Below are 12,489 nucleotides of genomic sequence, written 5' to 3' on the forward strand. Positions count from 1 at the left end.
TGACGTACATGCATTTCGACCCCTGCTTACAGTCTGGGGTTGCTGTGCAGAGCGCTAAACACTCGGGACAACGATTCCGATTCACTTGTTCACATTTTCGGGAAACATCTACGGAGACGTACTCCTGCCACGCCCCCATATGCCTGGTCAAATCTGCCCGCGCTCGCGCTCCAAGTAATGTAACCAATAACAACAGAGTTGGGTTGGCAGGAGGGGGCGGAGAAGGACGAAACGGAGCGTTGACAGAGAATGCTGAAAGCGCCCAGATGAGAGGAAGAGTTTCCCGAAAATCTAGATTGTTCTTTGTGTATGGTTAAACATGACTATCAATCATTATACCAACGTTTATAGGTCATAAAAGTCGAAAAGCATAATAGGTCCCCTTAAGGTAACGGATGGAGTGTGGTCATGTAGACTTTAGATTTCCCATCGTATTGGGCTTCATGTAAGCTCTTGAGACATGTCTTTGTCTGTTCATAGATGCCACAGCGCCCGTTAGGGTTGTGGTGGCCCTGGACCTCACACCCCAGCAGTTCCATCAGATACTCCGGGACAACATTACTGGGGTATGTTCTAGCTATTCAATTAGCTATTTTAACACTAGAACAGCCGTCATAAAAAGTAAATCGTTAGGCCTAATTTCTCTGATATAAAGGAAATTACAAAAATAAGCCAACGGCAAGAATTAAAGACATACCCTTGACGTGAACTCTGGTCCCCCGTATTGCAGAGCAGATTCTACACCACTCAGCCAACTGCTGTTTCTTAAATTTGATGGAATACATATATGTGTTGAGAAAATATCCACGATAACAATATAGGCCTATCTCAATTAATTTAATTACTTTATTTTTTATATAATTTAATCTTAAACCCTTTGGGAAAATATAGGCTGTTTGTATTTCATATATGTACATTTATGACAAAATCGTGAGGACTAGGGTTGTGACACACATGTGGCGCTCGAGCGGTAATAGCTCATTGGCGCCACCTAGTGAGCATTAAGTGAAAATGCACAGCCTCTCATACAAATGACTTAGGGGTCATTTGACCCCTCTTGTGGCGCTAGTAGTAAGTAAAAATGGCCCGGCGTTCCTAGTGTTAAGAGTAATTGCCTAACACCAATATGCAATGGTATTTCCAAAAACGACCGTTTTAATAGTGACATACAACAGATGGTGTACGTGTTTTCCTCTTATCTGCTTTATAAATTGTAAGGATTTCTCACAGGTGCCTGAGGAATTTGAACTTTGCCGGGTAAATGGACAGCGGGAGGTGGTGCCCCTAACACAGCAGTGCCCAATGGACATACATACCCACCAGGCACTGCAACGGTCCAATTTATATCTTCGGCCAAAGGTCAGCTAATATGTTCACATTTTGTATTATGTAATGTAATATGTCGTGCTATAAATTAATGCTGTTAATTTCCTTTAGAATTCCACCAATGAGGAACTCACAATGAGGCAAGTGTTTTTTTCTTGTTGTGGCCTACTTCACATTGTTTAAGTTGTCCCGTTTGTCTCTGGTAATAAGGTTATATTCTGACTCATGACTAATTGCTCTACAGCAACCCCACCACCACAGAAAACGTCGTGCCACCCGGACCTATAACAAAGTAAGGGGTATTTGTGAAACTATAACTTGCAACATGGGCAAGGCAATGTCTTGGAATTAATATCTAAAAGCAGAAATGTTATTTTTGGTTTCTTAGTCCTGCCCCTGAGGATGAATTATCCCCTGCCATTCCTGAGATCCAGCCTGGGGTATCAGTGAGGTAAATCACTTGTTTTTCAAGAAAGCCATCCTAGAGATAGCTATGGATTTGATTAATTTTATACTCGCTGACTGTGGGTTTTGAGTCTGTTACTGTTATATTTTGATTTTTTTTATTATTGTATCATGCATTAGCGTGCCCAGCCCATAAGGGCTTATAAGACACCATTATAAAAGATAGACCGACCTAAAACCAAAAGTAGATGCTAAACAATACTAAGATTAACGATATAAACCATCCTCACGGTTCATGCTGGCTTTAGTAACAAAAGAGGCTAACGTATAAACATTGAAGGTAAACAAAGATTCCATCCTGATCATCATTACTCCAGAATATTTCAGGGTTTTGTGCCAACAGTTCATTTACAAAAGGTACTCTTTAGTTCATCGTAGAAGGGACAGTATAAAATAAAATGAGATTCATTGTCCACTTCTTGACAATCACAAATTTCACAAAGTCTGTTCCTCTTGGATATTTTTAAATCTGCCGACCTCTATAACTTTACTTTTCCCCCTTCCATAGCAATGCATCTTCAGTCGGAGGAGAACATGAGGCTTTGCTAAGGCAAGTGATTGTAATTCCATTCTAACGTCTTGTAATGGCATACACATAAATGAAGTCTTGAGTCGTTGTGTTGGTTGTCATTATCATTGGCTACATACTACACAGAAAGATACTTGATGATGTAAAGGGAAATGGGTAAAATTACTTTTTGGAGAATCCTACTTTTTGAGAATACCATTGTCCCAATCGGTCCAAAACTCCCCATTGCCACCACCTACAGTTATATTTCGTTTTTAGTATTGCTTTATTTACAGATATAACATGATGCACATAAAGTTACAATTTGTGTTTAATCCATAGCCTTCCAAAAATACATTGTGCTGTCTGATGCCTTGTGTGTTTGTCACCATGAGAACGTCCTTGACATTTGTCTATGCATGAATCATTTCCCTTATTTAGAGAGGATGTCATCACATTGACATCAGATGAGGAGTTGGAGGAAGTCCTGCTTGGATCCCCCAACAGGAGTGATCCTGATGTAAGCACATAAACCTGCATGTTGTCTTATTTTAAAATGTCAAATATTTTGTTGTGTTAATATAAAATGTGAAATGTTTTTTTGTTGTGTTAATATACAATGTAAAATTGTTATTTCTTGTGAAACTTAAAATGCTTGATTCCATTATAGGACAATGTGGACATCAAGGCGATTCTCAACTCATTTAGACAGGACAACTTGGAGACAGGCAGCACCTTCACTGTGATTGCCAGGAGGAGATATGTCCTGAGAAGTGCCTGTGCTGCACTCTCCAAGACGTACTTTGGCTGGCACAAAGAGCCCTCGGTTGAATTTGTCTCTGAGATGGCAGCCGACTACGGCGGGCCTAGGAGGGAGTTTTTTAGGTGAGCAATAACTATTGATTTTACCATGTGCCTTGGTTAGTTTCCTGAATCCTGTTCCTTGTCATTTGGTCATTTTGCATGTTTGTCACAATCTGTTCCTGTAAAGTTTTGTCTGGATTCACAAGCTAAATTTGACCTGCACTTGGTTCCTATCTGCCAGATCGTGTCAATCACCTTATCATGTATGCTATTCGAAACAAATTTCCCTTAACATTTTGTGACAGGTTGCTGATGCTCGAGGTCCAGAGCTCCCTGGGGATCTTTGAGGGAAGGCCTGGAGAGCTTTTTTTTTCATACGATCTGCAAGCCCTGGACCAGAATAAGTTCTATACAGCGGGAAAACTTACGGCCTGGTCCATTATCCACAATGGACCAGGCCTCCGTTGTCTCAATAATTCCCTGTTTGCACTCATGTGCAACCAGGAGGTGGACCTCACAAATTTGGACCTTGGGCTTCTCCCAATTGAGAGTGATGACCAGAGCAAGATAGACCAGGTAACACTAAGAGTACTACTTCAGGTGTGTTACAACCTCTAAAAACAAAGTGCAATGCCGTTTATGTATGACTCTTAGCATTTATTAAGTATGCACATTTAAAATTATAGTGCTACATGAAAATACAAGAAGATAACCAAATAATCTGGAATTCACAATGCTCACCCATAATGTCAATCTCACTTTGTAAAGATTAAGACCTGCAGCACAGAGGAGGACCTGGAGACCCTAAAACAGGTGTGTGGGGACTGGATTGCTGGCTGTGGTGTACCAACAGTCTACACGGCCAACCTCCAGGATCTCCCACGAGTCCTTAACCGAGTTGTGGCGCATTTCATTTTTCATCGGTAAGATAGTTTTACTTTGTGCAAAATTATAGACCTTTTTCATTATTGGGGGGTGATGGCCTGTGTATACTGTACTTCCCTGAAAGGGTTTGTTGGTTTGGCCTGCATGTCTTACTTCTATAACTTTGTTCAGGAAAATTGAAGTTTGTGTACATGAGTGTGTGAAACAAGTGTTATGAATAACTAATTTCCACAGAGAGCGAGACCATGTCTTTGTATTTTCTAACTGTAAATGCAAACTGTTTACAAATCAAAGTCGTTGTATTATTACTATTGCTGTCAAGCGATTAAAATATTTAATCGCATTAATGTCATAGTTAACTCACAATTAATCGCAAATCTTTTTTCTATGCTAAATATCCCTTGATTTCTTTGTCCCATTAATTGTTCTCATTTTAATGCTCTTATCAACATGGAGAAGTGCATCGGCTTGCCTTGTGCAAATGTTTTTTTATTGATAACAACATTGGCATATACTGATCAAAACAGGACGATACAAAAAAAAAGCCTATAGTGCAATTAAACGATGAACATACAAACATACTGCCTTGAACATAGCAGCCAAAAATAAATAATAATTATTAAAATAATAATTTGCGTTAATCGCGCGATAAAAAAATTAACGCCGTTAAAATTGGTTTGCGTTAACGCCGTTATTAACGCGTTTAACTGACAGCACTAATAATTACATGACCTGGCATGATTCGAAAATTAACTGGCTAACCATTTATTCAACAGAGTCGCAAGCATGATCCAGCAATTTACTGCTGGCATGAATTCTTGTGGCCGATTCTGGGACCTGGTCAAGTCCTACTGGAGGCAGTTTGTTCCGGTCTTCACCCACACTGGGGAAAAACTCACCCGGCACAAACTGCTGTCGCTTTTTATCAAAGCAAGGAGCGAGGAAGGAAGCAACAGGTGGGAGATGGAGGAAAGCACCCTCTACCTATTTGAGGACTGGCTGTTGGCCATTGAAGGTGCGTGGTATTGTAAAATTCTGAATTACTTTTTGGCATTGTAATTCATCATTCCATTGACAGACTATGCCTATTAGTCTGGGTCTGATGCTTTCCTGACTTTGATCTTGACTCTTCTTGACAATTTGCGTTTAAATGAGGAGAGGATTAGTTGCCAGAGGTTTGTAATAGTAGTAATTAGTCTTTGAGGAGGAGCGTGATGGTCTGTTGGCTCTTGGCTGCCTTCATCATCCTATAGAGCTGTAAATACATTTGTGTATAGATTGTTGGCTCCTGCATCATGTTTGAATTTCATATCAAGGTCCAATTATGTCTTGCTTGAGGAATTCTACATAATATACATATCTAACAATCGTAATATGAATGCAACATGGTTTAATGTGGCCTGATTTACTCATACATTATAGAGACTTAAGATCCTAATCTAAGATGACTTTGTTTAATTACTTTAAACTGATGTCTGCAGAGGGTGTTGTGGATTTCAAATTTGAAGAACTGCTGATTTTCCTCACCGGAGCAGACTGCCTCCCCCCGCTTGGATTTCCAGACCGTTGCTCGATCAATTTTTATGATCAGGAGCCAGGTGTAAAACGCATCCCCTTTGCCTCCACCTGCAGCCTCTCTCTGTTTCTCCCCAGGGGTATGGAATGCGAAACGGAGTTCCGGGATTTAATGTGTCTTGCACTGAGGGGGTCATTGGGTTTTGGGAAAATTTAGCTTTTTAGTTTCGTCTTTTTGTCTGTTTTTGTTCTTTAAAAACAAAAAGAATCTGTTTATTTAAAAATAATAATATATATTTGCTCACCCTTTTTCCTTGTTCTTTCATGGGTAGTGGCTTAGTTTCTACATTGTGTTCATAAGTTATTGTGTCTTACTTTTAGCTAGTAGTTTCTCATGTGTTTCTATGTCTGTTCTTCCTGTCATTTTCTTTGATAACCATGTGTTTGTTTACCTTGTTTTTATTCCCCTTGTGTTCAGTTCCTGGTTTCATATATAAATTATTTTATAAATCAGTTTGTCATGTTGTCCCAATTTGTCTATTACAATGGCAAAAACATTCTTAAAAAGGTAATGAAGGTGCCTCGCAGCACACTGCCCAAGTAAATAATATTAGAACTACCCTTGCAGACCAACTCCATTCTTCTATCAGTGCATTAATGTTTGATACTGTTCATGGAACTAACATGATCAAAATGTGAGGGAGTTGACCATGTTGATGTTCGAAGGCAATAAGAGGCTGGGGAACATAGGATCTTTTTTTTTTTTTTTTTTAAGGGTCCCATGTTCCCCGCATTTCGCAAAAAGGGTCCTATGTTCTAATGTTCCCCGATATTAACGCAAAATCATATTCATAATATTGTAAGGAACACGGAAGAGGCAGTGAATGAAGTATTGATTAGACATATTTATTACAGGCCTACCTAATAAACCGTTGGAACACACAAGACCGGAAACCATAGCAACGCAGGTAAACAAACTCCGAGAAGCCCAATCCCTACGAGAGCTCCCCGCGCTACGGCCATCCGGAGGCGAGATTATAATAGCATATTGTATATATATTTATTTATACTATATAGAGCTCTGGGAGTCGCAAACGGCAACAATCACTTTCTCCTCCATGCTGCAGTTCACCCCGGCCTGCGCTGCACCGAGTTGGCCGGTTGAACGCTGATTGGCTGTTACACATGTCATTCAGTGGCCACGCTGTTGAACGCTGGTTGGCTGTCATCACGCGAATGCCGCGTCAGAGTTTAAATATTTTTAAAGATTGAGAGATTGCGGGGAACATAGGACCCTTTTCCCAGGAAAGGGTCCTATGTATCCGCCACAGTGGGCAGCATAGGACCCTTTTTCAGAAAAAGGGTCCTATGCTCCCCGGTATATATTGCTACAGGGGAACATAGGACTCTTTTTTGAAAAAACGGGGAACATAGGACCCGGGGAACATAGGGATGACCCACTATGTTGCTAGACGGCCCTAATAGTCTGATTTACATAGGCCAAACGATGGCCATTAATAAACAATGCAGGGGGGGGGGGGGCAGACACTTATTGGAATTCAATTTACACATGTAAAGTATGAGGTGTTATTCTGATGACCATCGAAAGGGCGTTACCTGCTCGGCCAATTATATAGAGTAGCATTTTTGGGGTATTCCCCACAACAGTTCAGTGAAGGACTACCGCTGGAGACACCCACAACAGATAATTATGGCTCGGAGAACGTTGCTCTTGCGTTGCAGGAATATTCTCAACGACTCCATTCGACGTCTCCTGATGGACGGGCCTCATGTAGGCGAACATCAATCGGCATTACGCAGGTATTTTTTCTCAGATCTTTCATATTGTTGGCTGACATCTTCCTATTTGACCCCTGAGGTGCGGAGAACTTACTGTCGACTTAAGGAAATTAGAGTGATGCCGTTCTGCGTAGTAAGAAGTCGTTTAAGTTATCTAGGGGGGGGGGGGTCATTGCAGGCAGTGTATTCCAGATATTGTCCGATCCACATTGCTCTCTTTTGGGGAAATCTTTCCGCCTTTTCCTTTGATGCGTTTCAGTAATATCTCCTTAAATATGGACTCATTGCAAAACAAATCGAGCTGTAGAAACGCTGTAGTAGGCCTACATATTGAAGGTGCTGGTTCTCCACCGTCTCTCCACTGCGCAAGATGGATGCCTTCAGGCATCCATCTTGCGTGCTGTATGCAAACGTTTAGTCGAGGTGAGATGGCAGTTGTTAAACCTTTTAGATTTAGCAGAAATACTTTTTTAATGTAAATTTATCAAGGGGCTGTATTTAAAAAATAATCTGGCTGGTGGTCATGGTCAAGTCAACCTAACTTTTGCTTTATTTTCCAAGGTTGGAGATAATGCAGAGGAGCCTGCAGTGGGCAAGGGGAAATTTGATTAATGTCCAAGATGCTGACCAAATTCTCAGCGACCTAACAGAATTGTTAGAAGAAATCAGAATGGCTGGTAATCAAGGAGGGCAAGGTATTATATCATTTGTCTTACATGATTGTAACACATGAACCGTGAACAGTTTACCTATTTTTGCTCCTCCTGATAATGACCTAGGATATGTTAAATGAAACATGGGAAAACCCAAGACCAAAACACACTGACCTCAAAAATATCCTGTAACAAATTACAAAAGCAATGAGCAACGATGAGCAACGAGCAAGGATTGTTAGGTTGATTATTGTAGGCCTATGTACTTAGGAAATCGTGGAGATATACGTATTGTGTATAAAATATTCTCCCAAATAGGGATAAGACTAATTTTCCTGTTTTTGCAGTTGGTTCTGGTTACCACGCCCAGTTGGTTCGGGGAGGAAGGAGAGGAGCACCTAGTTTTTCCATCACTCGGCAACAGCTGTTGTTTCTGAGGTCTTGTGGCTTCAACATACCTCAGATGGCTGGTGTTCTTAATGTGTCTGAACGTACTGTTCAACGACGTTTGAGGCAAGTGGCTAAATCATGTTTAATTTGTTTTTGCTCTGTCATTATGTGATAGAGCTTTCCATCAATGCATTATAATTTGTATATGTATCATACATATACCCACACAGACATGCACACTATAAAACAATCAATATTGATTGATAATGTGCTAAACATATTTTTTTCCTTCTAATAACAGAGTGTTAAACCTGCGCCAGACATTTTCAACTATGCCCGAATCGGATCTGGATGACCTACTCACGGAGCTGGTTTCTGGCAATGACTTGGTGGGTCCTGAGTCAGTACGAGCAGCGCTGCGTGCAAGGGGACTCCGTGTCCAACGTAGAAGGGTGCGAGAAAGTATGCTGCGCACAAACCCTGGGGCAGCTGCACTTAGATCCTTACTGCAGAGACCAGAGAGACGGACCTACCAAGTACAAGGTCCTAACTCTTTGTGGCACATTGATGGTAACCACAAGTTGATAAGGTATTTACCATTTCTAAACTCGGTTATTACATCAGATATTTGCACTTGCAATATTTTATGTCAGTGGCTGCGTTGTCATTTATATTAAGTATGTTTTTGTAGGTGGAGGATGGTGATCCATGGAGGGATAGATGGCTACAGTCGCTTGGTTGTTTTCCTCCGTGCCTCCTCCAACAACCGCAGCAGCACAGTGTTGGAAAGCTTTGTCAATGCTGTGGATCGCTATGGTGTGCCCTCCAGGGTCAGGACTGACAAAGGAGGAGAAAACAGTTCTGTGTGCCTCATGATGAACCTCTTCCGAGGTTTTAGACGAGGCAGCGCCATTCAAGGGAGGAGCGTACACAACCAACGCATAGAGAGGCTCTGGGGGGATCTCTGGCGTGGACTCACAAACGTGTACCACAGCCTATTTCACTTTTTGGAGAGTGAGGGCATAATTAACCCTGACAGTGATATGCATCTCTGGGCTCTCCATTATGTGTATCTTCCTAGGCTGAACAGAGATTTAGCCGACTTTGTCCATCAGTGGAATCACCATGGGCTAAGGACGGAAGGTCACATGAGTCCATTGCAGATCTTTGTTCAAGGGTGTCTCCAGCAGCAGGGAAGAAGTTCATCTGCCATGCAGTACATTTTTGGAGGAACTGCTGCTGGCCTTGCCCCTCCTCATGCTGCTGGCCTTGCCCCTCCTCATGCTGCTGGCCTTGCCCCTCCTCATGCTGCTGGCCTTGCCCCTCCTCATGCTGCCGGCCTTGCCCCTCCTCATGCTGCCGGCCTTGCCCCTCCTCATGCTGCCGGCCTTGCCCCTCCTCATGCTGCTGGCCTTGCCCCTCCTCATGCTGCTGGCCTTGCCCCTCCTCATGCTGCTGGCCTTGCCCCTCCTCATGCTGCCGGCCTTGCCCCTCCTCATGCTGCCGGCCTTGCCCCTCCTCATGCCGCCGGCCTTGCCCCTCCTCATGCCGCTGGCCTTGCCCCTCCTCATGCCGCTGGCCTTGCCCCTCCTCATGCCGCTGGCCTTGCCCCTCCTCATGCCGCTGGCCTTGCCCCTCCTCATGCCGCTGGCCTTGCCCCTCCTCATGCCGCTGGCCTTGCCCCTCCTCATGCCGCTGGCCTTGCCCCTCCTCATGCTGCTGCTGCCCCTGCTGCTGCTGCAACTGATGAAGAAGTTGCATTGCTAGTAGACTGGCAAGAGAGGGTAACTGTGCCTCATATAGACTATCCTTTGGAAGAAGCAGTGATGGAGCACATTCAGGCACAGTTTGACCCTCTCAGTGGCCCCAGGGGAGAACATGGAATGCTAATAATCCGTGGCCTGATATCCTTTATAGACTCCTTGTGATAGAAGAAAGACTTGCTCCTTAACCACAAGGACCATATAAATAAAAATGGAATCAAATGAAAGCTTCTGAATTAATATTTTTTTGTACAGTTTAAGAGAAAACAACTAGAACATAAAAAAATAAATCTCTACCTAAAGGGAACCAGTTTTCAAAGTGAATATCAGCTTGGAAACATAACATAGTAGGCCTATACCAAAACCTCTATCAATCAGTATCCCTATCTATGGGAATGAGTCACACCAAGTTTAAAGCTTGTAGGGAGAGAGTGCAATGTGGCAGAAGTTAAAGTAATGTGCGTTAATTTAGAACTCTAGATGGTGGTCTATGGTGCTATTTCACTTCATTAATGTACCGAGTTTTAACACCAATCATATTTAATTGACATATCACTATAGTTAATAATTAAATCTTAATATATATGCTTTCTAACTTCTTAGGGGTTAGGGGCTAACGAGTCAGTTGTAACAGCAATGTAGTAGTCGTATGGCAAAGGTAGGTTTTTCCCTATCCAAGCAGTGGCACGCCAACCAGCAAACATTTCCTCGACCTGCGTCGAGGTGTTAAGTCAAGTAGATGTCGAGTCACAACCTGACTTTATTTCGAGCATTTGACGACATGAAAACATAATTTTGGAATTGGAGTGTTGAAACTGAATAGACACTGCCAGCAAGCATTTCTGCATTTAACAAGTCTAATATACGCCGGGTCACAACGTTACTTTATTTCAACCATGTGTCGGCCTGAAAACATGGACTAGGGAAATGGTGATTTAGAGGACAGCTTGTTTGACACTTATGTAACTGTGGCTCCCTCTCACTCCTTTCCACTGTGTATTTATATCGATTGAACGAGAGAGGATGTAACGATAACTCCACGAAAATAAAGGCTCGATGGCTATAATAATTTAAATATAATTAACTTATAAAGCGTGTTACAAACACCGAGATGATCTGGCTGGCTGACTAAAAAGGCACTGTCTTTGTAACTTATAACACAGGAGGTCTGGCTCGCCGACGAAAAAGCATTGCGATCATAAAAGCGTGTCCATCTGACAAAAGAAGAAATCCGGTAATAAATGGAATCGATCCGACAACCTCCTGCCTATAGATCAAGCGTCTCTATCAAATGTGCCAAGGGAACCACACAGTTGAAAATGCATTTACTAATATATGTATCTAAATGACGCTACAACTATCGCCAAATGAGAGGAGAAATCCTCAAAGCAGATCTGTGTTGAACTGATTTGGTCTGCTTGTCTTGGTCAGCGATTGGGCGCAAACACTTCAAATGCATTGGCTGAGAGAAAAGAAGGGCGTAGGTTATTAGCATACTATAGAAACGCCGTATTTACGGCGTTGTGATGTGCACAAAAGCGCCGTATTTTACGCGCGTTTTGATGTTCAAAACGGCGCTTTTTACGCGCGCTCTTGAAAGGCTCATTTGCGGGCGTAAAAAGCGGCGCTTTTTTGCGCATGACGGCGTAAAATACGCCGTTTTTCTGCATTTTACGGCGTATTTTACGGCGTAATGAAGGTGATACGCGTCCAAATGATGCCGCTTTGTGGCGGGGATGGCTTGCCATAAGAACGCGTTCTGGGCGCGCGCGCTGAAACGCCGGAACGCGTTCTGGGCGCGCGCGCTGAAACGCCGGAACGCGTTCTGGAAAACCAAAACGCGTTCTGGGCACGCGTGCTGGCGTTTCAGAACGCGTTTAATTGAAGTCGAATTGTGGCACACTCGGCTTGCCATAGCCGGCTGCCCGCTGCCGGGCGATGGTGCCTCGCGGCAACCGGCGGCATGTCGCAGTTCATGTACTTCAGCGAGTCAAATCAAAGTTCCTTTCCCCCAATTCCTTCTCAACCATGGCTCAGATAACCCCCACGACAGTCTCGTTGTGGAAATACAAGACACGTCAAAGAACCGACAAGAAACACTTGCGTTACAGTGTGTGTATTCACATTGATGTGGACGTTGAAGAACCAGGAACGTCGGAGAACCCAACGCGGTCGTTTGAGATTCATAATATCGGCTCACACAGCTTTTGGCCGTGATAATATATATTATATGATATAGATATCTGTGTAGGCTATATGATAATATTTAGATATAGAGCTCCAGGACTCCCGTGTGTTCTAGAATATTCACAGAACACGGCTAAAGGCTGTGTGCGGCTCGCCATTGCGATACATCCACTGTAAACAGAGCGCATGGTGG

General features: G+C 42.9%; 1 protein-coding gene across 1 annotated transcript; it reads left to right on the forward strand.

Annotated features, from left to right (window-relative positions):
- Positions 1-2,901: 2,901 nt before the first annotated feature.
- Positions 2,902-5,200, forward strand: LOC132451116 (G2/M phase-specific E3 ubiquitin-protein ligase-like). The gene is made up of 3 exons (XM_060043411.1): positions 2,902-3,679; positions 3,872-4,026; positions 4,765-5,200. The coding sequence occupies exons 1-3, from the start codon at positions 3,365-3,367 to the stop codon at positions 5,045-5,047; spliced, it is 753 nt and encodes a 250-aa protein (XP_059899394.1). The 5' UTR covers positions 2,902-3,364; the 3' UTR covers positions 5,048-5,200.
- The last annotated feature ends 7,289 nt before the right edge of the window (positions 5,201-12,489 follow it).

This window comes from Gadus macrocephalus, chromosome 2 (genome assembly GCF_031168955.1).
Source record: "Gadus macrocephalus chromosome 2, ASM3116895v1".
NCBI lineage: Eukaryota > Metazoa > Chordata > Actinopteri > Gadiformes > Gadidae > Gadus > Gadus macrocephalus.

Excerpts from the sequence above, each read along its gene's own strand:
- LOC132451116 (XM_060043411.1), top strand. The coding sequence starts at position 3,365 with ATGTATGCTATTCGAAACAAATTTCCCTTAACATTTTGTGACAGGTTG. Across the intron at positions 3,680-3,871 it reads ACCAGAGCAAGATAGACCAG|ATTAAGACCTGCAGCACAGA; the intron begins GTAACACTAAGA and ends CACTTTGTAAAG. Across the intron at positions 4,027-4,764 it reads GCGCATTTCATTTTTCATCG|AGTCGCAAGCATGATCCAGC; the intron begins GTAAGATAGTTT and ends TTTATTCAACAG.